At 43.3% G+C, this 26,087-nt stretch overlaps 1 protein-coding gene across 3 annotated transcripts in view; it reads right to left on the reverse strand.

Annotated features, from left to right (window-relative positions):
• The window catches only part of plcb1 (phospholipase C beta 1), a 1,109,102-nt gene that overhangs the window by 279,093 nt on the left and 803,922 nt on the right, over positions 1 to 26,087 (reverse strand). For all 3 annotated transcript variants that reach the window (XM_070889862.1, XM_070889863.1, XM_070889865.1), the window contains exons 10-14: positions 23,989 to 24,135; positions 22,092 to 22,249; positions 8,524 to 8,606; positions 7,425 to 7,509; positions 274 to 451 (exon numbers count right to left, since the gene is read on the reverse strand). In XM_070889862.1, coding sequence (XP_070745963.1) covers positions 274 to 451; positions 7,425 to 7,509; positions 8,524 to 8,606; positions 22,092 to 22,249; positions 23,989 to 24,135 — 651 coding nt within the window. The remainder of the gene's footprint in view (positions 1 to 273; positions 452 to 7,424; positions 7,510 to 8,523; positions 8,607 to 22,091; positions 22,250 to 23,988; positions 24,136 to 26,087) is intronic.

Consider the following 26,087-nt stretch of genomic DNA (forward strand, 5'->3'; position numbering starts at 1 on the left):
ATTAACTTGTGTAATGGACTCCGAGGTAGGATAGTCAAAGCAAAAGCCTCATCGTAATTTAAGGAACAGATGCTTGGAGTGGGGTGGGGTGGGGGTTGGAATAAACTATTTTTTCAGATGAGCAGAGATGAACTGAGTGGCTTACTCATCCACATTTATCTTGTGATCTTGCAACCCCATTACAAAGATCAATCCTTATCCCGATTGAGAAACAAGAACTGCTTACAGCTGACACAACAAATACCTTGTTCAGAGACCAGCGGGCTAACCTACCTGCTCCTGGGGACGAAGGTTCGAAGACGCTGGATGAATCACTGTATGTATTTGATGCTTGCTCAGACAGCTTTTTTTTGGCACTTCCATCGGATGATTTGTGCCCTTTCTTCTTGTTTTTGATAAGAATTTTACCAATCATATCGTGCGGGCTTGGAAGGGGAACTCCTGACTCCAGCTAAGATAAAAAGAACAAAAAAATAACATTACATCCAAATCAAATGCAGGACAATTTTCAGGATCAAAATGGTAATATTTTATTGAGCACTGCATTGCTAAGTTGTGACTGTTTGTGACCTTTATTCAGATTTAGATGCAGATTTTTTGTGAAGAAGTCAAGAGAGATACAACTGTGCAGTGGGACAAATTTTAATTTAGACCTAGACATTTTTAATTTTTTTTTATCTTGTCTTTATTTCAAACTTTAGTTTGTTATAAACCATATAAACATGCTTCAGAAATATATCAAACATTAGGCATTGCCTGGCAATGGAGTAAGATAGACAGACCTAGCCCTTTGTTCTTCCCCCTCCCCCACCTTTTCCCTGGCTCTGTACTTGCTTAAAAGCTGTTAATTTCTAACTTCTTCCAGTTCTGATGAAAGGTCATTGACTTGAAATGTTAACTCTTTTTCTTTCTCAACAGAGGCTGCCTGATCGACTGAGTGTTTTCCAGCATTTTCTGTTCTTATTTAAGATAGACGAGTAAAACGGGGCAGACAAAAAGACATCACATCCACAGGAGGATAAAATCAGAGGAAAGTGGGCAAGCAATAAATAAGCAAGACTTTCCTGCACACAGAGATCCCTGAAGTATCTGCGAGTCCTTCACTTTCCTTGCTCTCCTGTTGTAGTGCACTGACTCCCAGTGAAAGACGAGGGAGTGGCAGGTTTACACGCGGTAAGTTTGAGATTGTACTGAATTTAGAAGTTAGGCTGGCAGTCAGCACAGCACAGCACTGAAGACATTCAGCTGACAGCTGCCTTCAACATTTGGAATACTGGCTCTCTTCAATATCCAGCTGGAGAGTTCTCTTCCTGCATTTAGTTGAGGAGAGGATGCCAGATTCAGCACCATTTAACTTTCATTCCAATCTCTATGTTTTGACACTTCCTGACGCCAGCCCATTTTATCTGTGAGCCAGTAGGTACAGATAAAAATGGAACTGCTACGTCGCCAACTGCTCGCATCCTACCCATGGCCACTTTACACTCTGAATAGCAGTTTTCCCCTCGCTTACTTTGGTCACTATACAGGAGAGGAGCTGTACAATCTGGATCTACAGATGGATCTCTGGAACATAATGTATTAGCGTGGATAGAGGATTGGCTAACTAACAGAAAACAGGTTGGCAAACTGTAACTAGTGGATTGTCATAAGGATCGGTGCTGGGGCCTCAACTATTTACAATCTATCTTAATGACTTGGATGAAGAGACCGAGTGTAACGCAACCAAATTCACTATTGATACAAAGATAGGTGGGAGAGCAAGTTGTGAGGAGGATGCAAAGAATCTGCAAAGGGATATAGATAGGCTAAATGAGTGGGCACAAATTTGGCAGATGGAGTATAGGGCCCAAGTTTCGGGTGGAGTTGCTCCTATTTTTTTGGAGCAACTAGTTTAGTTTGGAGTATCTTAAAAATCACAATTCTCGGCATTTAGTTTGCTCCAGTTCTAGTGAGTTAGTTTAGTTTTGTTTTAGTTGTTTTTTCAACAGGGAGCATTCCACATATGCCTGTTTTGAAAGTTTAGGCACCGAAAAGTTACTCCAACCAACTTAGAACGGAGTAAGTGTCGACTTTTGTACGCTCAGAAAAACTTTGCGTACACTTTAGAATTAGGCGCAGGTAAGCCAGAGATGGGTGGGGGAAGTTAGAGGATTTTCCAAAGCATTAAACACTACACTTTTAAAAATAAAGAACCATCATCAATAATAAATGATAAATAAATCAATAAATCAATAAATAAAAAATAAAAAGTTCCTACCTCACCTACCCGTTTGGGAGCACCGGGAGCCCGGTCAGGGCTCGGGGCTGCGTGCTGCAGGCTGGAAATCGGCACTCTGTCCGCTCCAGGAGCCCATTCAGCCAGGGTTAGGGGCTGCGTGCTGCAGGCTGGAAATTGGCACTCTGTCCGCTCCAGGAGCCCATTCGGCCAGGGTTAGGGGCTGCGTGCTGCAGGCTGGAAATTGGCACTCTGTCCGCTCCAGGAGCCCATTCGGCAAGGGCTAGGGGCTGCATGCTGCAGGCTGGAAATTGGCACTCTGTCCGCTCCAGGAGCCCATTCGGCAAGGGCTAGGGGCTGTATGCTTCGGGCCCCTCTCACACAGCCAGCAGCACACGCACACAGAAACTGGGGGCCAGGAGCTACTGCGCATTGTGCAGCTGCCAGCACTCTTTTTGGCCCAGGGCTATAGCTCCACCCCCCCCCGCTGTTGTGTTGTGTCGCGCTGACTGCTGAACAGGCCTGCTGCACTCGGAGAATCGCGAGGTAAGTTTTTGGCGCGTTTTTCATTCTACAAAATAGACGGGCCTCTCGGATGTGCGCCATTCTAGCGGATATCGGAAACTTGGGCCCATTGTGTGGGAAAATGTGAGGTTATTCGCTTTGGTAGGAAAAATAAAAATGCTAATTATTATTTAAATGGGCAGAGATTAGAAAATGCGGTGGGACAGAGGGATAAGAGCATAAGAACATAACATAAGAACTTAAGAAATAGGAGCAGGAGTAGGCCATGCGGGCCCTCGAGCCTGCTCCGCCATTTAATACGATCATGGTTGATCCGATGATGGACTCAGGTACACTTTCCTGCCTGCTCCCCATTACCCTTTATTCCCTTATCAGTTAAGAAACTGACTATCTCTGTCTTAAATTTATTCAATGTCTTAGCTTCCACAGCTCTCGGAGGCAGCGAATTCCACAGATCCACAACCCTCTGAGAAAATAAATTTCTCGTCATCTCAGTTTTAAATGGGCGGCCCCTTATTCTAAGATCGTGCCCTTTAGTTCTAGTCTCCCCCATCAGTAGAAACATTCTCTCTGCATCCACCTTGTCAAGCCCCCTCATAATCCTATACATTTCGATAAGATCACCTCTCAATCTTCTGAATTCCAATGAGTAGAGGCCCAACCTACTCAACCTTTCCTCGTAAGCCAACCCCCTCATCCCCAGAATCAACCTAGTGAACCTTCGCTGAACTGCCTCCAAAGCAAGTATATCCGTTCGTAAATATGGAAACCAAAACTGCACGCAATATTCCAGGTGTGGCCTCACCAATACCCTGTATAGCTGCAGCAAGATTTCCCTGCTTTTAAACTCTATCCCCTTTGCAATAAAGGCCAAGATTCCATTGGCCTTTCTGATCACTTGCTGTACCTGCATACTAACATTTTGTGTTTCGTGCACAAGTACCCCCAGGTCCCGCTATACTGCACCACTTTGCAATCTTTCTCCATTTAAATAATAACTTGCTCTTTGATTTCTTTCTGCCAAAGTGCATGAACTCTCACGTTCCAACATTATACTCCATGTACCAAATTTTTGCCCACTCATTTAGCCTGTCTATGTCCTTTTGCAGATTTTTTGTGTCTTCCTCACACATTGCTTTTCTTCCCATCTTTGTATCATCAGCAAACTTGGCTACGTTACACTCGATCCCTTCTTCCAAGTTGTTAATATAGATTGTAAATAGTTGGGGTCCCAGCACTGATCCCTGCAGCACCCCACTAGTTACTGATTGCCAACCCGAGAATAAACCATTTATCTTGACCCTCTGTTCTCTGTTCATTAGCCAATCCTCTATCCATGCTAATATATTACCCCCAACCCTGTGAACTTTTATCTTGTGCAGTAACCTTTTATGTGGCACCTTGTCAAATGCCTTCTGGAATTCCAAATACACCACATCCACTGGTTCCCCTTGATCCACCCTCTTCGTTACATCCTCGAAGAATTCCAGCAAATTTGTCAAACATGACTTCCCTTTCATAAATCCATGCTGACTCTGCCTGACTGAATTATGCTTTTCCAATCTGGGGGTCCTTGTACATGAAACACAAAAAGTTAGCATGTAGGTACTGCAAGTAATTAGGAAGGCAAATGGAATGTTGGCCTTTATTGCAAGGGAGGATGGAGTATAAAAGTAAAGAAGTCCCTGCTATAACTGTACAAGGCATTGGTAAGACCACACCTGGAATACTGCATACAGTTTTGATTTCCTTATTTAAGGAGGGATATACTTGCATTTGAAGCAGTTCAGGGAAGGTTCACGAGATTGATTTCTGAGATCAAGGGGTTGTCATAAGAACATAAGAAATAGGAGCAGGAGTAGGCCATTTGACCTCTCGAGCCTGCTGCATCACTTAATAAGATCATGGCTGATCTGACCATGGACTCAGCTCCACTTCGCTGCCTGCTCCCCATAACCCTTGGTTCCCTTATCATTCAAAAATCTGTCTATCTTAAATACATTCAATGACCCAGCATCCACAGCTCTCTGGGGCAGAGAATTCCATATTTACAACCCTCAGAGAGAAGAAATTCCTCCTCATCTCAGTTTTAAATGGGCGGTCCCTTATTCTGAGACTATGCCCCCTAGTTTTAGTTTCCCCTATGAGTGGAAATATCCTCTCTGCATCCACCTTATCAAGCCCCCTCATTATCTTATATGTTTCAATAAGATCACCTCTCATTCTTCTGAACTCAAATGAGTACAGACCCAACCTACTCAACCTATCTTCATAAGTCAACCCCCTCATCTCCGGAATCAACCTCGTGAACCTTCTCTGAACAGCCTCCAATGCAAGTATATCCTTCCTTAAATACAGAAACCAAAACTGTATGCAGTTCTCTAGGCCTCACCAATACCCTATACAGTTGTTGCAGGACTTCTCTGCTTTTATACTCTATCCCCCTTGCAATAAAGGCCTACATTCCATTTGCCTTCCTGATTGCTTGCTGTACCTGCATGCTAACTTTTTGTGTTTTATGCGCAAGGACCCCCAGGCCGCTCTGTACTGCAACACTTTGCAAATTTTTTCCATTTAAATTATAATTTGCTTTTCTATTATTTCTGCCAAAGTGGATAACCTCACATTTTCCCACATTATACTCCATCTGCCAAATTTTGCCCACTCACTTAGTCTGTCTATATCCCTTTGCGGATTTCTTGTATCCTCATCACAATTTGCTCTCCCACCCATCTTTGTATCATCAGCAAACTTGGCTACATTACACTCAATCTCTTCATCCAAGTCATTAATATAGATTATAAATAGTTGAGGCCCCAGCACCGATCCTTGCGGCACCCCACTGGGTCATTGAATATATTTAAGTTGGAGATAAACAGATTTTTGAACGATAAGGGAGTCAAGGGTTATGGGGAGTTGGCGGAGAAGTGGAGCTGAGGCCATGATCTTATTGAATTGCGGAGCAGGTTCGAGGGGCCAAATGGCCTATTCCTGCTCCTATTTCTATTTCTTATGTTCTTATGTTCTAACAGGCTGCTAGCTCGTGCGTTGAACACCAATTTGCTGAATTCCTTAAAGTGGGAGCTGGATTTGTCTCTGGCTGGGGCGGAGATCACTTTGTACAAAGGGTAGGTACAGCATTGAACTATTAGGGCCAGAGTGATCTCCTGAACTAGTTTCAATCGTCTAAGGGCGTTAAAGAGAAATTTCCCAGATTTTATTCCCTAAAATTGGCCTGAGTTTTTACCTATTTTTGCACCTCACCCAAAAGATCACAAGCCGTTGGGGTCGCACATGTCCCATGCTTAGGCAAGCGCTAAAACCCGGAACTTGCGATCTGTCAAGAATTCTTTTGACAGATCCACCGCATCCCGAGAAAAGGGTCTCCGCGGGCGGAGTGTTGGGCTATTTGTCCAACTTCTGCCCGATGAAGGCCCGTGAAATTCTTGCGCCTGGTCCTAAGGCCTGCTTTTATCAATGTAAGAGTTTTAGAAAACAGAAAATTAAAATGTTATTAATAATTTATACATTTAAAAACCTGTGAAATAAGGTAAGTTTATTTTTAGCCCCTTTAAAACATGTACATTTATTTTTCAAAAAATTACATTTTTGTTTTAAATATTTAATTAAATGCCATTTTAATTAATTTTCAATATGTGATGTTTTTTAAATTTATTTGGAGTGTAGATGCATTTTTTTGGAGTACTTCCATTCATACTTGTGGGGATTCTGTACATACGGAATGCCCATAAATATGAATGGGGATCCCTTTCTGTCATTTGTTGGGCTGGCTCATGTGATCCCAGGGGTGTTCGCGAACCACTTGCACCCCCGAGATATGTGGGCCTCTTCCCGCGGGCATCTGGAGAGGCCTAGCACTGTGACTCTCTGTACCTCCCGGACAACCAAGGTCGCGGGCATTTTACTTGCGGATCGGAGGAATTTCCCCGCGGGAAGCCTCTGACGGCAAATTCAGGGCCCAAATGTTTTTTGAGTCGGGGAAATATTGTGACACACAAAGGTATCACAATTGTGTTGGACAGGCTGGATGGACCAGAGGGTCTTTCCCGGTCTGTCATTTGTATGCTCATTTATAAAAATGTGGTTCAAAATGCAAAGAAATTATGTCATTTGTATCAGGACATGTACATTAACAGAAGCTAATATGTGGACACACACTCCAGACTTATGTCTCTATTGTATCTAGGTGGTTTTCTGAGTTACTCCCAAAGTCAAGTTAAGTAATCAGGTGGGTCTCAGGGGAAACCAGCTCAGGTTTATGCTAGGAGGAGCAGAAGTCCCATACAAGGAGGAGTTTCAGCCCAAGAATGATGCACAAATTATTGAATGAATAGCACGGTAAATCTTACATCCACATGAGAAAATAGCAAATGCTACATAGCAATCGGAGCGCATAACCCTGGGAAATCAGACAGGGGACTATTTACTTGTCTCTGTAATGAACAACCTGTAAATTAAATGGTAGTCTTTTAAATTGTAGACTTCAAAGATATGCATTCATTTTATCAGCTTTAATCACAGAGGAAAAAAAGGCATTGTCTCATTATTTATTGAAAGAGAAATTTCAATCCCCTAGAGTAAAAAGATAAAATGAATCAAAATCTATGATTTTATTAAGTGTGGGTCATTACAGTGCGATGATGAGGAATCATGCACTCACCGGATATTTTTCCAGGTCGTCCATCAGCAATGCATCTCCAAATATCGACCTGCAGTACTCTGCCATTTTAGCCTGTTGTTTAGGACTAAAGGAACACAAACAAAAATTGCGATGGAACAACACTAATTTATTCTGGAACGCATGTAATCTCCCATGAGAGCAAGTGCCCTCTTCTTTTTCAGTTTCTCTTCTTGCTGGTCCTTTCCACCTCATCCACCTTTTATGTATAAGAGGCAAAGTAGTTGGGTTGCTACTAGGCATCCTTATTCATTTATCTCTCCTCAACCCAACACCATGGGGAGATAATTGCCCAAGGCTGAGATTGGGAACTTGGTAGAGTGAGAAATAGGAAGTGCACCTCAGTGCTCCACATTCCTGGTCCAATGTGTACTGTCACCATTCTGCTTCAGTTGAAAACTTTTTTAAGCTAAATAATTTTATACAAGATTACTTACATTTACCCTTTTATTCACTTACCTACACAGTCAGTGAAAAATATAAACTGTGAAGCTACAGTGGGTCTGAATCTGACCTTTCACCTCTGGGACCTCGGCTCAAATTCAGCCTCGTGGTGGGAAATGAAAAATGGCATACTGTTGTGCTATTCCTCACCTGCGAGTATATGACCCTGATACAAAGTTCCTTGAAATAGAAACTGTCCAAGTCAGGGCTTCTGCTATTCCCCACCCTGATGAAGTCAAAAATTTACAAAAAGCTTTTTTTAAAATAAAAGGATAAATATGAACCATTAAAACTACCCAATGTAATAGCTTTTTAATAATGCTGCAATTGTAACATGTTCATGTAACATTCTTCAGTCTGCTATTTAAATGCAGGCATTAATCTACCTATTTTAAAGGGGCTAGGGATGTGTTACAATGTTAAAAGCGCTATATAAATTCAAGTTGTTATTGCGATAGTCCTTCCACTAAAATAGCAGACAAAGCAATCGCAGGAATGTTTAAAGTATAGTCTGATAATATCGTCAAAAGTAATTTCTAGCCTAGTGTGTTTTAACTCACTTTTATTAATTTTCCCCTTCTTGTGAGTGTAGACTTATTACAATTCACCATCATTTAAAACTGTTATAAATACTTACGAATCAACATGGTTTTCAAAAGAAAGGATCACTGGATAAGGAGAAGTCTTAAAAGCACACTCATTGATAGCTTCAATTACTTCCTGCAAAAAATTTTTAAAAACAAAATATTTCAGAGTCGAGTGTTGTGAATATTTTGTGAAGCTTCTGCAAGTCAAAACAGCTCTAAAACTTGACATCTTGCAGCTTGACAAGAAAATGTAGCTGTTTGGACTGGACATTATTGACCATCACTCTGAAAACATGAACAAGATGCATTGTAGCAACTCGTCAAGGTTTCTTCAACAGCACCTCACAAACCTCGACCGCTACCACCTAGAAGGACAAGGGCAGCAGGCGCATGGGAACACCATCACCTGCAAGTTCCCTTCCAAGTTACCCACCATCCTGTCTTGGAAATATATCGCCGTTCCTTCATCATCACGGAGTCAAAATCCCTAACAGCACTGTTGGAGAATCTTCACCTCATGGACTACAGCGGTTCAAGAAGGCGGCTCACCACCACCTTCTCAAGAGCAATTAGAGATGGGCAATAAATGCTGGTCTTGCCAACAATGTGCACATTCCGCAAATGAATTAAAAAAACATGTTGTGACTTTACATTGATCACAATTTTGCTTTAGACCCTATTTTTGAATCTACCTGATTGAAAGCTGTGGGGAAAGAAAACAAATGAAGCACATTTCAAACTAAAACTGCAGACAAAAATACATTTACACTTCAAACCCATTCAATTAAGCTATGCGCAGGGAAGTAAGACAAACAAATTAAATACATTCTAGACTTCCTTATCTGCAACTCACAGACTTAACTTGGTTCCCAAAGACTTCAGTTAAAACAATTATGCACAAATTCTAAATTCCCCGCTGTCAGGTCAATGTGGCCCGGATTTTCCAGTGAATGGCGAACGAACGGTGCTCACCATTCATTACACTTACACTTGTCCGCAGACTTTCAGCGGGCTTTTGCACTGTGATAATTAGAAATCTGAAACAATACAGGGATTTGGAACCTGTGTGAACAGACAAGCAACCGTGTATCTCCTTAACCAATCAGATTGCGTACATTTAAGGAGATATTTCTCAACTCTCAAGAAAAATATATTCCAGTGAGGAGGAAAGGGTGTAAAAGAAACGATAGCCACCCATGGCTAACTAAAGAAATAAAAACAAAGGCATACAAAGTGGCCAAAACTAGTGGGAAGACAGAAGATTGGGAAGCTTTAAAAAGTCAGCAAAGAATGACCAAAAAAATGATTAAGAAAGGGAAGATAGACTATGAAAGTAAACTAGCATGAAATAGAAAAACAGATAGCAAGAGTTTCTATCGGTATATAAAAAGGAAAAGAGTGGCTAAAGTAAATGTTGGTTCCTTAGAGGACAAGACCGGGGAATTAGTAATGGGGAATATGGAGATGGCAGAAACTCTGAACAAATATTTTGTATCAGTCTTTATGGTAGAGGACACTAACAATATCCCAACAGTGGATAGTCAAGGGGCTATTGGTGGGGGGGATCTTAACAAAATCACAATCATGAAGGAGGTGGTACTCAGTAAGATAATGGGACTAAAGGCAGATAAATCCTCTGGACCCGATGGCTTGCATCCTCGGGTCTTAAGAAAAGTAGCAGCAGGGATAGTGGTTGTAATTGGTTGTAATTTATCAACATTCCCTGGATTCTGGGTAGGTCCCAGCAGATTGGAAAACCGCAAATGTAATGCTGCTATTTAAAAAAGGAGGCAGACAAAAAGCAGGAAACTATAGACCAGTTAGCCTAACATCTGTGGTTGGGAAACTGTTGGAGTCTGTAATTAAAGAAGCAGTAGCAGGACATTTGGAAAAACATAATTCAGTCAGGCAGAGTCAGCATGGATTTATGAAGGGGAAGTCATGTTTGACAAATTTGCTGGAATTCTTCGAGGATGTAACGAACAGGGTGGATAAAGGGGAACCAGTGGATGTGGTGTATTTGGACTTCCAGAAGGCATTTGACAAGGTGCCACATAAAAGGTTACTGCACAAGATAAAAGTTCACGGGGTTGGGGGTAATATATTAGCATGGATAGAGGATTGGCTAACTAACAGAAAACAGAGAGTCAGGATAAATGGTTCATTCTTGGGTTGGCAATCAGCAACTAGTGGGGTGCTGCAGGGATCAGTGCTGGGACCCCAACTATTTACAATCTATATTAATGAATTGGAAGAAGGGACCGAGTGTAACGTAGCCAAGTTTGCTGATGATACAAAGATGGAAGGAAATGCAATGTGTGGGGAGGACACAAAAATCTGCAAAGGGATATAGATATGCTAAGTGAGTGGCAAAAATTTGGCAGGAAGAGTATAATGTTGGAAAGTGTGAGGTTATGCACTTTGGCAGAACAAAAATCAAAGAGCAAATTATTATTTAAATGGAGAAAAATTGCGAAGTGCTGCAGTACAGCAGGATCTGGTGGTACTTGTGCATGAAACACAAAAGGATAGTATGCAGGTACAGCAAATGATCAGGAAGGCCAATGGAATCTTGGCCTTTATTGCAAAGGGGATGGAGTATAAAAGCAGTGAAGTCTTGCTACAGCTATACAGGGTATTGGTGAGGTCACCTGGAATACTGCGTACAGTTTTGGTTTCCATATTTAAGAAAGGATATACTTGCTTTGGAGCCAGTTCAGAGAAGGTTCACTAGATTGATTCCGGTGATAAGGGGGTTGGACTTATGAGGAAAGGTTGAGTAGGTTGGGCTTCTACTCATTGGAATTCAGAAGAATGAGAGGTGACCTTATCGAAATGTATAAGGTTATGAGGGGGCTTGACAAAGTGGATGCAGAGAGGATGTTTCCACTGATAGGGGAGACTAGAACTAGGGAGCATAATCTTAGATAAGGGGCCGCCCAGTTAAAACTGAGATGAGGAGGAATTTCTTCTCTCAGAGGGTGTGAATCTGTGGAATTAGCTGCCTCAGACAGCTTGGAAGCAGGGACACTGAATAAATTTAAGACAGAAATAGACGGTGTCTTAAACGATAAGGGGATAAGAGGTTATGGGAAGCGGGCAGGGAAGTGGAGCTGAGTCCATGATCAGATCAGCCATGATCTTATTGAATGGCGGAACAGGTTCGAGGGGCCATATGGCCTACTCCTGCTCCTATTTCTTATGTTCTTCTGTAAAAGGTTAGAATGCAGGTACAGCAAGTGATCAGGAAGGCTAATGGAATGTTGGCTTTTATTGCAAAGGGGATGGAGTATAAAAGCAAGGAATCTTGCTACAGTTATCTAGGGTATTGGTGAGGCCACACCTGGAATACTGTGTACAGTTTTGGTTTCCATATTTAAGAAAGGATATACTTGCTTTGGAGGCAGTTCAGAGAAGGTTCACTAGGTTGATTCCGGAGATAAGGGGGTTGAGTTATGAGGAAATGTTGAGTAGGTTGGGCCTCTACTCAATGGAATTCAGAAGAATGAGAGGTGATCTTATCGAAACGTATAAGATTATGAGGGGGCTTGACAAGGTGGATGCAGGGAGGATGTTTTCACTGATAGGGGAGACTAGAACTAGAGGGCATGATCTCAGAATAAGGTGCCGTCCATTTAAAACTGAGTTGAGGAGGAATTTCTTCTCTCAGAGGGTTGTAATTCTGTGGAATTTGCTGCCTCAGAGTGCCGTGGAAGCTGGGACATTGAATGGATTTAAGTCAGAGGTAGACAGTTTCTTAACTGATAAGGGAATAAGGGGTTAAGGGGAGCAGGCAGGGAAGTGGACCTGAGTCCATGATCAGATCAGCTATGATCGTATTAAATGGTGGAGCAGGCTCAAAGGGCCGTTTGGCCTACTCCTGCTCCTATTTCTTATGTGTAATGTCTGTGAGCTTGTAATGCTTGTAGCTCCACACTGTGGATGTGGACGTATTGTATACTGCAACTACAGAGTTAATAATTAAACAGAACCAGGCATGTTCTGTAGGCTTATAGCAGTGCTGCCTGCCATGTTAGAAGCTGTGTGTGCTGTGCTCTGTGAATATATCACATTTGGCGATGAGATGGGATTTTTCAGATGATTTAAAGCTGAAATTTTATTGGTGAATGATTCAGCTAGCCGACACAGAGATTTTGGGAGCTTCTCTGCCTTTGGAAAAAGCTACAAAATCTGAGGTAAAATACAGCATACTGTGTGAACAGCTAGAAATTATAATGACAGCACCCGCAGGTGTAATGGGACATTTGAGTGAAGATAGACACGACCGGGAATGTTTTGAAGCGTATGTGGATCGGCTAGAAATGTATTTTACTACAAATAACATAATCAAAGTTCCGGACAATGCAGTCCAGAATCAGGTGATAATGGAATGGAAGCGAGCTATCTTCTTTTCGGAAGCTGGACCAGAATTGTTTGAAACTCTGGTAAATCTGCTTGTGCCTGACAAGCCAAAGGACACAACGCTTAAAGAGATTTTAATGAAGCTGGAGCAGCACTATAATCCCAAACCGTTAGAAATTGCTGAAAGCTATCGTTTCGGGATACGGAATCAAAAGTCTGATGAAGGTATCAGTGATTATATTGTAGCATTAAAAAAGTTATCTATTCACTGTCATTTCGGAAACTTTCAAAACTGAGCATTACAGGATCGTTTTGTTTGTGGGGTGAAAAATGATGCGATCAGAAGGAAGTTATTGATGACGGATGACTTGATTTTGAGCTTGCTTGTCAGACAGCGAGGTCGATGGGCATGGCCGATCAATATTCCCGAGAATTTCATAATAATTACGGTCATCAGTCAACTGAAATAAATCGCCTGCAGATTCAAAGTAAAAGTCGTTGAGGGCCCAAAGTCTCAGAAACTGGAAATTCTAACAGAGCGTCAAAGTCATGCTAAAGGTGCCTGGGACAACACATTGCTCAAAGTTGTCCATATGTGAAGGGAGAGTTTTTCTTCTGCAGAAAGACTAGGCATCTTGCGAAGGCATGCCGACTGAAGGATAAACCAGCTTTCAAAGCTATGAGTCCAGCGTTAAAAGCTATGAGTAGAAATCGCCAGAGATTACATAGCATGGAAGAACGACAACAAGACGAGGAGATGTTAGAGTTGAACGTCATCAAGAGCACAAGGTTAACAGACAGCGATTTGGAAAGTATCAAAAGCCACATAGATGTTGCGGGATTCAAGATACCAATGGAAATCGACACGGGTGCATCCGTGAGTGTAGTACCGGAGTTGCTATACCTCGACAAATTGTGTGATTTCGCATTGGAGAAATCCAAGATAGAGCTGCGAGGCTACTCGGGAGAAAAAATTCCTGTGGTAGGTCGTATCACCGTACCAGTGAAATACAAGGATCAATTTCACAACTTGCCTCTAATAGTAGTGAAAGGAGACAAGCCTGCTTTACGAGGAAGAAATTGATTGAGATCACTGAAGCTGGATTGGAGTGAGATTTTCCGTGTAGAAGCGAGATTTGCATTAACGGATGATGTTATCAAGAAGTATCCGAAGGTGTTCTACGAAATGGGCAGTCCGGTCCAAGGCTTCAAGGCGAGTGTCAGGGTACAGAAGGACACTAGATCGGTTTACTACAAGCCACGTTCCATACCATATGCACTCAAAGGAGAAAGTTGAGCAAGAACTCAAAAGACTAGGGACTGAGAACATTATTTGTAAGATAGATCGATGTAATTGGGCTACACCCATTGTTGTTGTACTTAAGTCTGATGGTAAGGTAAGATTGTGTGGTGATTATAAAGTAACCGGAAACCAGGTTCTAGAGGATAATGTCCTCAATACATTGCCAAATATAGAAGATTTGTTCACAACACTGACAGGTGGTCAGATCTTCTCCAAACTGGATCTTACGAATGCCGACTTACAGCTTGAACTAGATGAGTCCAAGTCATGCTTGACGAAAAATACTCATCTAGGCCTGTATCAATTTAATAGGCTACCATTTGGAGTGTCTTCCACCCCTGCCATGTTCCAAGGGGTGATGAACCAGATTTTGCAAGGTATTGAAGGGGTAGTATGTTATTTAGATGACATACTAATTTCAGCACCAAATAGGCAAATTCATAATAATATACTGAATGAAGTCCTCAAACGGCTAGAGAAGCACAGAATACGAGTGTCTGCTTGTAAGTGTGAGTTATTCAAAAACTCAGTCGAGTACTTAGGGTACAGAGTTGACAAAGGTGGTTTACATCCAACCATGGGAAAGCTGGATGCAATTAGAAATGCACCCACTCCCAGGAATGTCACTGAACTTCGTTCATTCTTGGGTCTTTTGAACTATTATGGGAAGTACCTACCAAATTTGTCTACAGTATTACATCCACTGAATGACCTATTGAAAAAACAGGTCCATTGGAAGTGGTCAAAAGAATGCGACACAGCATTCAAGGAGTGTAAAAGTAAATTGGTAGAGAGCACCATGTTAGTTCACTATGACATATCTAAGGAGATTAAGCTAGCATGTAATGCCTCTCCGTATGGAGTTGAGGCAGTGATCTCTCATGTATAACGTAGTGGGGAGGAGAGACCAATTGCTTTTGCTTCACGCACTCTCAGTGCCAGTGAGAGTAATTATGCGCAAATCGAAAGGGAAGCTTCGGCATAAATTTTTGGGGTCAAGAGGTTTCACAAATACTTGTATGGTCGTAAGTTTACCATCGTTATGGACCATAAGCCCTTAACAGCAATCCTCCATCCAAAGTCCCCAGTTCCAACATTAGCTGCGGCCCAAATGCAGAGATGGGCTTTGATTTTGTCAGCATATACATATGATATTGAACACATACGATCAGCTGATCACAGTAATGCTGATGCAGTGTCTAGATTGCCTTCCCCATCACAAGTTACATCGGATAGGGAAGAAGTGTTTTATTTTTCATACATTGATGAACTGCCAGTTACAGCTGAAGAGATTGGTAGAGCAACCAAACGTGAACCAGTGATGTCAAAGATGTATGATTATATTGCAAATGGATGGCCAAACCAGGTAACAGACAAAGATATTTATCCATTCTTCATTCGAAGGAATGAATTATCAGTCGATAAAGATTGTATCATGTGGGGTGCAAGAGTGGTTACACCAAATAAATTCAGGTCCAAATTATTAGGAGACCTCCATGACCAGCACCTGGGAATGTGCTTAACCAAGAGTTTTGCACGCAGTTATTTATCGTGGGCAGGTCTTGATAAAGATATAGAGTACATAGTGAGTCAGTGTACGACATGTCAATCGGTAAGCAAGCAACCACCACCAGTACCATTACAGCCAATCAAATGGCCTCCCAGGGTGTGGCAAAGGCTACATATCGATTTTGCTGAGCTAGAAGGACAACAATTGTTCATTGTGATTGATAGCCATTCGAAGTGGGTTGAGGTGTTTCCAATTTGGAAAATAACAACAAGTAAAAGTTTAGACATTTTGCGAAGTTTATTTTCTTCATTTGGCCTCCCAGAAGAAATTGTTTCGGATAATGGACCACAATTTCGTTCAGAAGAATTTGCACAATTCACGAGCAAAAATGGTGTGAAACATACCAAGGTTCCACCATAACACCCTGCCTCGAATGGTGCAACAGAGCGCACTGTACACATTGTAAAATGTACCCTCATAAAACAAATGTTAGATCCAAATCCAAAGAAACAACGGTTGTCATTGGATCACAAGTTGGCTAATTTTTTTATTACATTTCGTAATACTCCTCATACAACTACTGGTAGAACACCAGCAGAGTTGTTTCTCAAATGACAGCCATGAACCAGATTCTCATTGTTAAAACCAAATTTGGCACAGTCCATAGAAGGGACACAATTAAGACAGAAAGAGAATCATGATAGATAGAAACATAGAAAATAGGTGCAGGAGTAGGCCATTTGGCCCTTCTAACCTGCACCGCCATTCAATGAGTTCATGGCTGAACATGCAACTTCAGTACCCCATTCCTGCTTTCTCGCCAAACCCCTTGATCCCCCCAGTAGTAAGGACCTCATCTAACTCCTTTTTGAATATATTTAGTGAATTGGCCTCAACAACTTTCTGTGGCAGAGAATTCCACAGGTTCACCACTCTTTGGGTGAAGAAGTTTCTCCTCATCTCGATCCTAAATGGCTTACCCCTTATCCTTAGACTGTGTCCCCTGGTTCTGGACTTACCCAACATTGGGAACATTCTTCCTGCATCTAACCTGTCTAAACCCATCAGAATTTTAAACGTTTCTATGAGGTCCCCTCTCATTCTTCTGAACTCCAGTGAATACAAGCCCAGTTGATCCAGTCTTTCTTGATAGGTCAGTCCCGCCATCCCGGGAATCAGTCTGGTGAACCTTTGCTGCACTCCCTCAATAGCAAGAATGTCCTTCCTCAGGTTAGGAGACCAAAACTGTACACAGTACTCCAGGTGCGGCCTCACCAAGGCCCTGTATAACTGTAGCAACACCTCCCTGCCCCTGTACTCAAATCCCCTCGCTATGAAGGCCAACATGCCATTTGCTTTCTTAACCGCCTGCTGTACCTGCATGCCAACCTTCAATGACTGATGTACCATGACACCCAGGTCTCGTTGCACCTCCCCTTTTTCTAATCTGTCACCATTCAGATAATAGTCTGTCTCTCTGTTTTTACCATCAAAGTAGATAACCTCACATTTATCCACATTATACTTCATCTGCCATGCATTTGCCCACTCACCTAACCTATCCAAGTCGCTCTGCAGCCTCATAGCATCCTCCTCGCAGCTCACACTGCCACCCAACTTAGTGTCATCCACAAATTTGGAGATACTACATTTAATCCCCTCGTCTAAATCATTAATGTACAGTGTAAACAGCTGGGGCCCCAGCACAGAACCTTGCGGTACCCCACTAGTCACTGCCTGCCATTCTGAAAAGTACCCATTTACTCCTACTCTTTGCTTCCTGTCTGACAACCAGTTCTCAATCCATGTCAGCACACTACCCCCAATCCCATGTGCTTTAACTTTGCACATTAATCTCTTGTGTGGGATCTTGTCGAAAGCCTTCTGAAAGTCCAAATATACCACATCAACTGCTTCTCCCTTGTCCACTCTACTGGAAACATCCTCAAAAAATTCCAGAAGATTTGTCAAGCATGATTTCCCTTTCACAAATCCATGCTGACTTGGACCTATCATGTCACCTCTTTCCAAATGCACTGCTATGACATCCTTAATAATTGATTCCATCATTTTACCCACTGCCGATGTCAGGCTTACCGGTCTATAATTCCCTGTTTTCTCTCTCCCTCCTTTTTTAAAAAGTGGGGTTACATTGGCTACCCTCCACTCGATAGGAACTGATCCAGAGTGAATGGAATGTTGGAAAATGACTGTCAATGCATCCGCTATTTCCAAGGCCACCTCCTTAAGTACTCTGGGATGCAGTCCATCAGGCCCTGGGGATTTATCGGCCTTCAATCCCATCAATTTCCCCAACACAATTTCCCGACTAATAAGGATTTCCCTCAGTTCCTCCTCCTTACTAGACCCTCTGACCACTTTTATATCCGGAAGGTTGTTTGTGTCCTCCTTAGTGAATACCGAACCAAATTACTTGTTCAATTGGTCCGCCATTTCTTTGTTCCCCATTATGACTTCCCCTGATTCTGACTGCAGGGGACCTACGTTTGTCTTTACTAACCATTTACTCTTTACATATCTATCGAAACTTTTGCAATCCGTCTTAATGTTCCCTCCAAGCTTCTTCTCGTAGTCCATTTTCCCTGCCCTAATCAAACCCTTTGTCCTCCTCTGCTGAGTTCTAAATTTCTTCCAGTCCCCGGGTTCGCTGCTATTTCTGGCCAATTTGAATGCCGCTTCCTTGGCTTTAATACTATCCCTGATTTCCCTTGATAGCCACGGGTGAGCCACCTTCCCTTTTTTATTTTTACGCCAGACAGGAATGTACAATTGTTGTAATTCATCCATGCGGTCTCTAAATGTCTGCCATTGCCCATCCACAGTCAACCCCTTAAGTATCATTAGCCAATCTATCTTATCCAATTCATGCCTCATACCTTCAAAGTTACCCTTCTTTAAGTTCTGGACCATGGTCTCTGAATTAACTGTTTCATTCTCCATCCGAATGCAGAATTCCACCATATTATGGTCACTCTTCCCGAAGGGGCCTCGCACTACGAGACTGCTAATTAGTCCTCTCTCATTACACAACACCCAGTCTAAGATGGCCTCCCCCCTAGTTGGTTCCTCGACATATTGGTCTAGAAAACCATCCCTTATGCACTACAGGAAATCTTCGTCCACCGTATTGCTTCCAGTTTGGTTAGCCCAATCTATGTACATATTAAAGTCACCCATTATAACTGCTGCATCTTTATTGCACGCACCCCTAATTTCTTGTTTGATGCCCTCCCCAACATCACTACTACTGTTTGGAGGTCTGTACACAACTCCCACTACCGTTTTTTGCCCTTTGGTATTCTGCAGCTCTACCCATATAGATTCCACATCATCCAAGCTAATGTCCTTCTGAACTATTGCATTAATCTCCTCCTTAACCAGCAATGCTACCCCACCTCCTTTTCCTTTTATTCTATCCTTCCTGAATGTTGAATACCCCTGGATGTTGAGTTCCCAGCCCTGATCATCCTGGAGCCACGTCTCTGTAATCCCAATCACATCATTATGTTAACATCTATTTGCACAGTTAATTCATCCACCTTATTACGGATACTCCTTGCATTAAGACACAAAGCCTTCAGGCTTGTTTTTTTAACACCCTTTGTCCTTTTAGAATTTTGCTGTACAGTGGCCCTTTTTGTTCTTTGCCTTGGGTTTCTCTGCCCTCCACTTTTCCTCATCTCCTTCCTGTCTTTTGCTTTTGTCTCCTTTTTGTTTCCCTCTGTCTCCCTGCATTGGTTCCCATCCCCCTGCCATATTAGTTTAACTCCACCCCAACAGCACTAGCAAACACTCCCCCTCGGACATTGGTTCCGGTCCTGCCCAGGTGCAGACCTTCCGGTTTGTACTGGTCCCACCTCCCCCAGAACCGGTTCCAATGTCCCAGGAATTTGAATCCCTCCCTGCTGCTCAAGCCACGTATTCATCTGCGCTATCCTGCGATTCCTACTCTGACTAGCACGTGGCACTGGTAGCAATCCCGAGATTACTACTTTTGAGGTCCTACTTTTTAATTTAGCTCCTAGCTCCTTAAATTCGTTTCGTAGGACCTCATCCCTTTTTTTACCTGTGTCGTTGGTACCAATGTGCACCACGACAACTGGCTGTTCTCCCTCCCTTTTTAGATGTCGAGTAAAAGAGAGAAGTGTGAAATTAAGCCAGAAGGTGAGAGTGAAGAACCATCACCATAAATGGGTAAAGTGGAAGAGGGGTGAAGATATGTGGTCCTCGCATATATTTGGTAAAGATGTTTGATAACAGAGAGGTTAGGTTTGTTCATATTGATATTTTACCCACAGACATGGAAGGAGTTGAAGGTGGGAATGCTTCATTTATTTCTGACTCATCAGATAGTTTTGATATACCAGTAGCATATCCGACATCTAATGTACTGGAAACAAATCCAAGAGAAAATCGGAATGAAAGTCTGCGTCCGAGTCAGGAAAACAAAGAGCCTGAAGTTAGAGTGAGTTCAAATGAAAATCAAGGAAATTCCATGGAGGAAAATGTTCCTCAGGATGCATCTCGAATGAGTTTAAATTCAACACCATGTTTGGAAGGTTCTGTTCGAGAGCGAAGGTATCCTCTTCAAAACAGAAAACAAGTGGTTAAGTTAAATTTGTAAATGTGGAAAAAATAAGTCTATATCCTGTGTTATGTATAAACATGCAAGTTATGTATGATGTTGTAATAATAACTTCTTCATTAAGGAGGGAGAAGTGTAATGACTGTGAGCTAGTACTGTTTGTAGCTCCACACTGTGGATGTGGATGTATTGTGTACTGCAACTATACAGTTAATAAAAAACAGAACCAGGCATGTTCTGGAGGCTTCCAACAGAGCTGCCTGCCATGTTAGGAGCTGTGTGCTCTGTGAATATATCACATTATGTTCTTATGTAATCCTCACTGAGCCACACAGGCCTATATCTTTACTGGGACAGACTTTCCAAGCCGGGGTGCGGGGGGGAGGGGGGGGGCGCGGGGAGATTGAGGGGGTGTGCGGGAGGTGTTCTGGTCGGGACTGAAAGTCCAGGTTTCCCCGAATGTTGTGGTGTTTTAACTCCACACCGTACGTATTTTTTTCCAACGTGATCCCCGTCCGCAAGCCCGCCTGATTAACAGGCGTGGGGCCATGGTGAGCGGGGAACGCTGCAAAAGAGGCCGCAGACCAAGGGCAGATAGGTTTCGTGCCACTGGGGTAGAGATCATGGCCGGGGAGGTGGGTACAGCATGGCATGGAGGGTCAGGGGTGTCAGGGACAGATCGGTGGGTTGTAGGTGGGGGGGAGGAGGGGGTTTGGTGACTGCGGTGGGGGGGTCCGATTGAGGGCAGGGACGGGGAGCGGGGGGGAGGGGGGGCAACTTCACACCCTTCATGTTTTTCAATGCTGAGTCCCTCAGTAAGATACTATTCTGAACAAAGCTTCTGGAGGAGCAGGGTAACTCGGACAGCAACTTCCAGACCTCTGCATTTAACTGGGCATGTGCGGGCGTCGGGGGTTACTGTCCAATATAACGGTGAGCGCTGATAGCCTCTCCGTTATTCTTACTGCAAAATCTGGGTCCTTGTGTATCAACGTGGTCTGTCTGAGAAATTACATTTATAGTTCAATTTACAGCCATTCCTGGCCGTCAGTCAAAACCAAAGTCACAGTACCAGGAGACAATCATTGGAGCATTTGTGCTAAAGGTTTCCATACCCCACTATTTATTACATATTAAATTTGGTATGTTTGATGCACGTTTTATTGAAACCTCATTATAAATACTCGTAGTGTCTGTTACTTGTGTAGGCAGTGCTGTGCTCAGTATTTACAATGTTAGTAATGTGACACACAATACGTGTTATTTTATAGTGAGAGTATACTACCCTGTGGTTGCATAATCTGGCCACCAAATTCCCATAAATCACTCATAATGCTTTTGGAACATTTCTTCCATTATCACTTTTTCCTTCCGTAACTTACATTTCAAATGCTCAAAAGAAAGGTTTAACCAAAATAAATTTGAAAAATCTTTCAAAATAACACAATTAAATTAATCCTTTTCAGTCTTTTCTGTCTTTTAATGTCTTCACGAAAGATTTTTACTTGAAGGCTTCAGTTTCTCCCAAAAGCCTGGGCCTCAGCTTGATATTTTTGCCCAGAGCTGTGACTTTGTGGGTTGAATTTGGATTGTACAGTCTAAACATGTGCAGTGTGTTTAATTAACTGTGCTGGTGTGAAATTTAAAAATAGCCAAGATTATGCACGACAATTGCATTCAAAAAGAATCACCGATAGTTAATCGAGTCCCACCAGCAGTGCCCTTTAAACTAATAGCACGAATTAGCTCTGCCATACTGAGCAACTGTTTCTGCCACAAGGAAGAACTTAACATAGCAGAGATAACTTAACCAAATTGACAAAATTTAAAATGTCACCTTGAAGCATATTTCAGTTGTCATCGTAAATCCATGAGTGATGACTGGTTCTTCCTCGGTTGAGCGCCCCTTCCAACAATCCAGCTCCACACACCGGCACCCCGCCAACAGGACCTGGCGGTATATTTCAACGGAAGAGTTTCCAGCCAGCTGTCCGGCTGTGATAACACAATACAAAATAGAAAGCAACTACACATGAAGAGAAATTCTGTTTGCAATTTGATATCACTTTCAGTCACAATCAATGCATGGCAGGATGAACATTTGATTGATGGGGCTGGATTTTAGCACCCCAAAAACAGATGAGCTGGTGTCAGGACAGAGGTTAAAATTTTAAAAATTTCAACCCTGACACTAACCAGCTCACTTCTGGGTTGAATGGAGGTGAAACAGGGAGCAGGCAGCCAACCACTCCCAAGTGGCGGGTTGGTAATTTAAATATTATAATGAGACTGGGAGCCTCTGATTTAACCTGTTTCACAGGCCTAACTGTGGCCGGCCGGGTTTCCCAGGCCCTGGGAAACCAGGCAACTCAAAGGAGGCGAGGATAGCTTCAGAGAGAAGGTTAGTGCCTTCACAGCGCTACTTGTGGGCCAGGAAAATCAGGAGTGCTTCCCCCCAGCCTCCAAAACTGCCGCCCCGCTCCCATCAGATCCCCTTGATACAAAGGCCCCTGTGGTTGGGAATCAGACCCTGCCCCCTCACCCCCCGCCACCACCCCTAGGTCATGGATCGGATGCCCTCCGGGATTGGACATCCCCCTGGAGTTGTGGACCAGACTTCCCTGGTCCTAGGGCATGCTCTGGAGTCCTCCCTGCCCGACTGGAAGTCAAGCCTGCCAATCAGGCTGAGGGGAAAAGACACATGCTGTAAAGTTAACTCCACAGCTTGTGGGGAAACCCGGACTTCTGGGTTTCCTGTCCGAGGTTGAGGGAAGGAATTCCAGATCTTCTGGCCTCGGCAGCTAAAGACATGACTGCCAATGATGGTGCGAAGGAGGTGGGAGGCCAGAGTTGGAGGAACGCAGAGTTCTCGGGTTGGAGGACATTGGACATAGGGAGGGGTGATGTCATGAAGGGAACTGAACACGAGGCTAAGAATTTTATATTTGAGGTGTTGGTGGACTGGGAATCAATGCAGCTGAGTGAGCACAGAGCTGATGGGTGAGCGTTGGTGGACCTGGAGCTAACGTAGATCAGTGAGTGCGGGGCGGATGGGGGAGCAGGACTTGGTGCGGGTAGGATACGGGTAGCAGAGTTTTGGATGAGGTCAAGTTTATGGAAGGTGGAGGAAGGGCGGCCAGCCAGGACAGCATGGGAATGGACGAGTCTGGAGGTGACAAAGGCATGAATGGGGGTTTCAGCAGCAGATGGGTTGTGGCCGGGGTAGAGATGGGTATGTCTAGAAGTGCAACAGTTTCGCTAAACGTGCTGCAGCAACTTTGTGCTCCAAGATATGTTAAAGTCAAACTGTGGATCAAACATGATCTGAGCAGCAAATGACATGAGCACAGTAATAAAGTGTCTTCTCATTTGAGATTTTAGAATGGAAATTATAATCCCTGTCCGTGACTTCTGCTGGCAGTACACATTTGTAGTTATTGCGCAATAACTTGATTGGGCTCAACTGTAATTTTCTCCATAGTCGAATAGCCTCTTGACCAATAAGGACTGCCACATGGGCGAGGCATTGGAGGACATTCAACTCCCAGGTACCCAGCATGAGTCTGTGCCTTCCGGAGGCGTGAATGGCGAGGGCGGGGGGCGGAGAAATGTTTGCAGCTTCTTTTTGTTCAATTAAAGATGAGAGTGTCAGTGTTAGGAAGGTCACTCTGGTGAAGCATTGACCTGTGATGTAGAAAAACCCGAGGGCACTATACACAGTCTTGATTTCTTACCTGTGAGGTAGGTGTTATGTGAGGAGTTGATGAAATAGTGGGACAAGGGTTGTGTCATATCTTCACTCAGATCTAATTTCTCAGGGGGGACAACTCCATTCTCGTCACCACTCAAATATCTCTTGAAACCATCGATTGATATGTGCCCTGGTAACAGACAAGGAAAAAAATTCTTAAATTTCAAATAGTCAACCAAAATGTACATTTCAACACAGAATGCTGTAACATGACCCTTAATGGACTTGGTTATGCCAACTACCCAGATATGTACAAATGCAAGAGGCATCATCATCAAGTTGGTATGACCTTTTACGGAATTCTATAGATCATTAAATAAAAATTCAACAACTAAATTCAATGTAAATGCTGGGGTGAATTCATAAAATTAACCTGTACTGCAAAACAGTTTTGTTTTGACATTAACTATGAGAACCCACATTTAGTCCACCAATTCTGGCCTCTTGTGCAGCCCTGATTTTAATCGCTCCATCATTGGTGGCCATGCCTTCAACTGTCTAGGCTCTAAACTCTGGAATTCTCTCCGCAAACCTCTTTACCTCTCTCTCCTCCTTTAAGATGCTCCTTAAAGCCTACCTCTTTGATCAAGTTTTTGGTCACCTGTCCTAATACTTCCTTATGTGGATGGTGTCTGTTATATATGTAAACTTGTATTTACTTTGTACAGCCACCAGAGGGCTTATCCCCTGGAGTCCCAAGGGATCCCATAATCTCTTGGGAGGACAGGTATTTAAGGAGGCCTCACAGGTTGGAGAGGCACTCTGGAGACCTGCAATAAAAGACTACGGTCACACTTTACTTTGAGCTCATAGTGTTCAGTCTGACTCTTTCTCCATACATAACAACTGGCGACGAGATATAGATAGCGAACCCAAAGATGCAGAGAACAGTGGGCATCCTGGAGAAATTCTCGGAGGGAAATGATTGGGAAACTTTTGTGGAGCGATTCGACCAATACATCGTGGCCAACGAGCTAGATGGGGAAGAGAACGCTGCCAAACGAAGGGCGATCCTCCTCACTGTCTGTGGGGCACGTATGGCCAAATGAAGAATCTGCTCACTCCAGCGAAACCCATGGAGAAATCATATGACGATTTGTGCACACTGGTCCGAGAGCATTTGAACCCGAAGGAAAGCATTCTGATGGCGAGGTATTGGTTCTACACCTACAAAAGGTCTGAAGGCCAGGAAGTGGCAAATTATGTCGCTGAGCTAAGACGCCTTGCAGGACATTGCGAATTTGAAGGACATTTGGAGCACATGCTCAGAAACTTTTTCGTACTTGGCATGGGCCACGAAACCATACTTTGCAACTTTTGACTGTAGAGACCCCAACCTTGAGTAAGGCCATACCGATAGCCCAGGCGTTCATTGCCACCAGTGACAATACGAAGCAGATCTCTCAGCACACAAATGCTGCTACAAGTACTGTGAACAAAGTGATGTTGTTTTCGAATCGTAAGGTAAAGGGCAGGTCACACATACCTGCAGCTGCATGTCCGCAGATGTCTCAGAGTACAGCATCAAGGGTAATGAATGCAAGGCCATCAACACCTTGTTGGCGCTGCGGGGGTGATCATCGTTTCCATTCATGCCGATTCAAAGGTACGTTTGCAAGGGATGTGGAACAATGAGACAACTCCAACGAGTGCGCAGGCAAGCTGCAAAACATGTTAAACCTGCAAACCACTATATTGAAGAGGAGGACAGATCCACATGGATCACGACGAACCAGAGCCTCAGACTGAGGAGGCAGAGGTACATGGGGTGCGCACATTCACCACGAATTGTCCTCCAATAATGTTGAATATTGAAATAAATGGACTCCCAGTGTCAATGGAGCTGGACATGGCCACGAGCCAGTCCATCATGGGCAAAAAGACTCTTGAAAGATTGTGGTGCAACAAGGCCTCAAGGCCAGTCTTAACTCCAGTTTGCACGAAATTAAGAATTTACACTAAAGAACTGATTCCTGTAATCGGCAGTGCTACTGTAAAGGTCTTCCACGATGGAGCAGTGCAGAAGCTATCACTCTGGGTCATACCAGGTGATGTTCCCATGCTGCTCAGCAGGAGCTGGCT

The sequence above is a fragment of the Pristiophorus japonicus genome, chromosome 9 (assembly GCF_044704955.1).
Source record: "Pristiophorus japonicus isolate sPriJap1 chromosome 9, sPriJap1.hap1, whole genome shotgun sequence".
Lineage (NCBI taxonomy): Eukaryota > Metazoa > Chordata > Chondrichthyes > Pristiophoridae > Pristiophorus > Pristiophorus japonicus.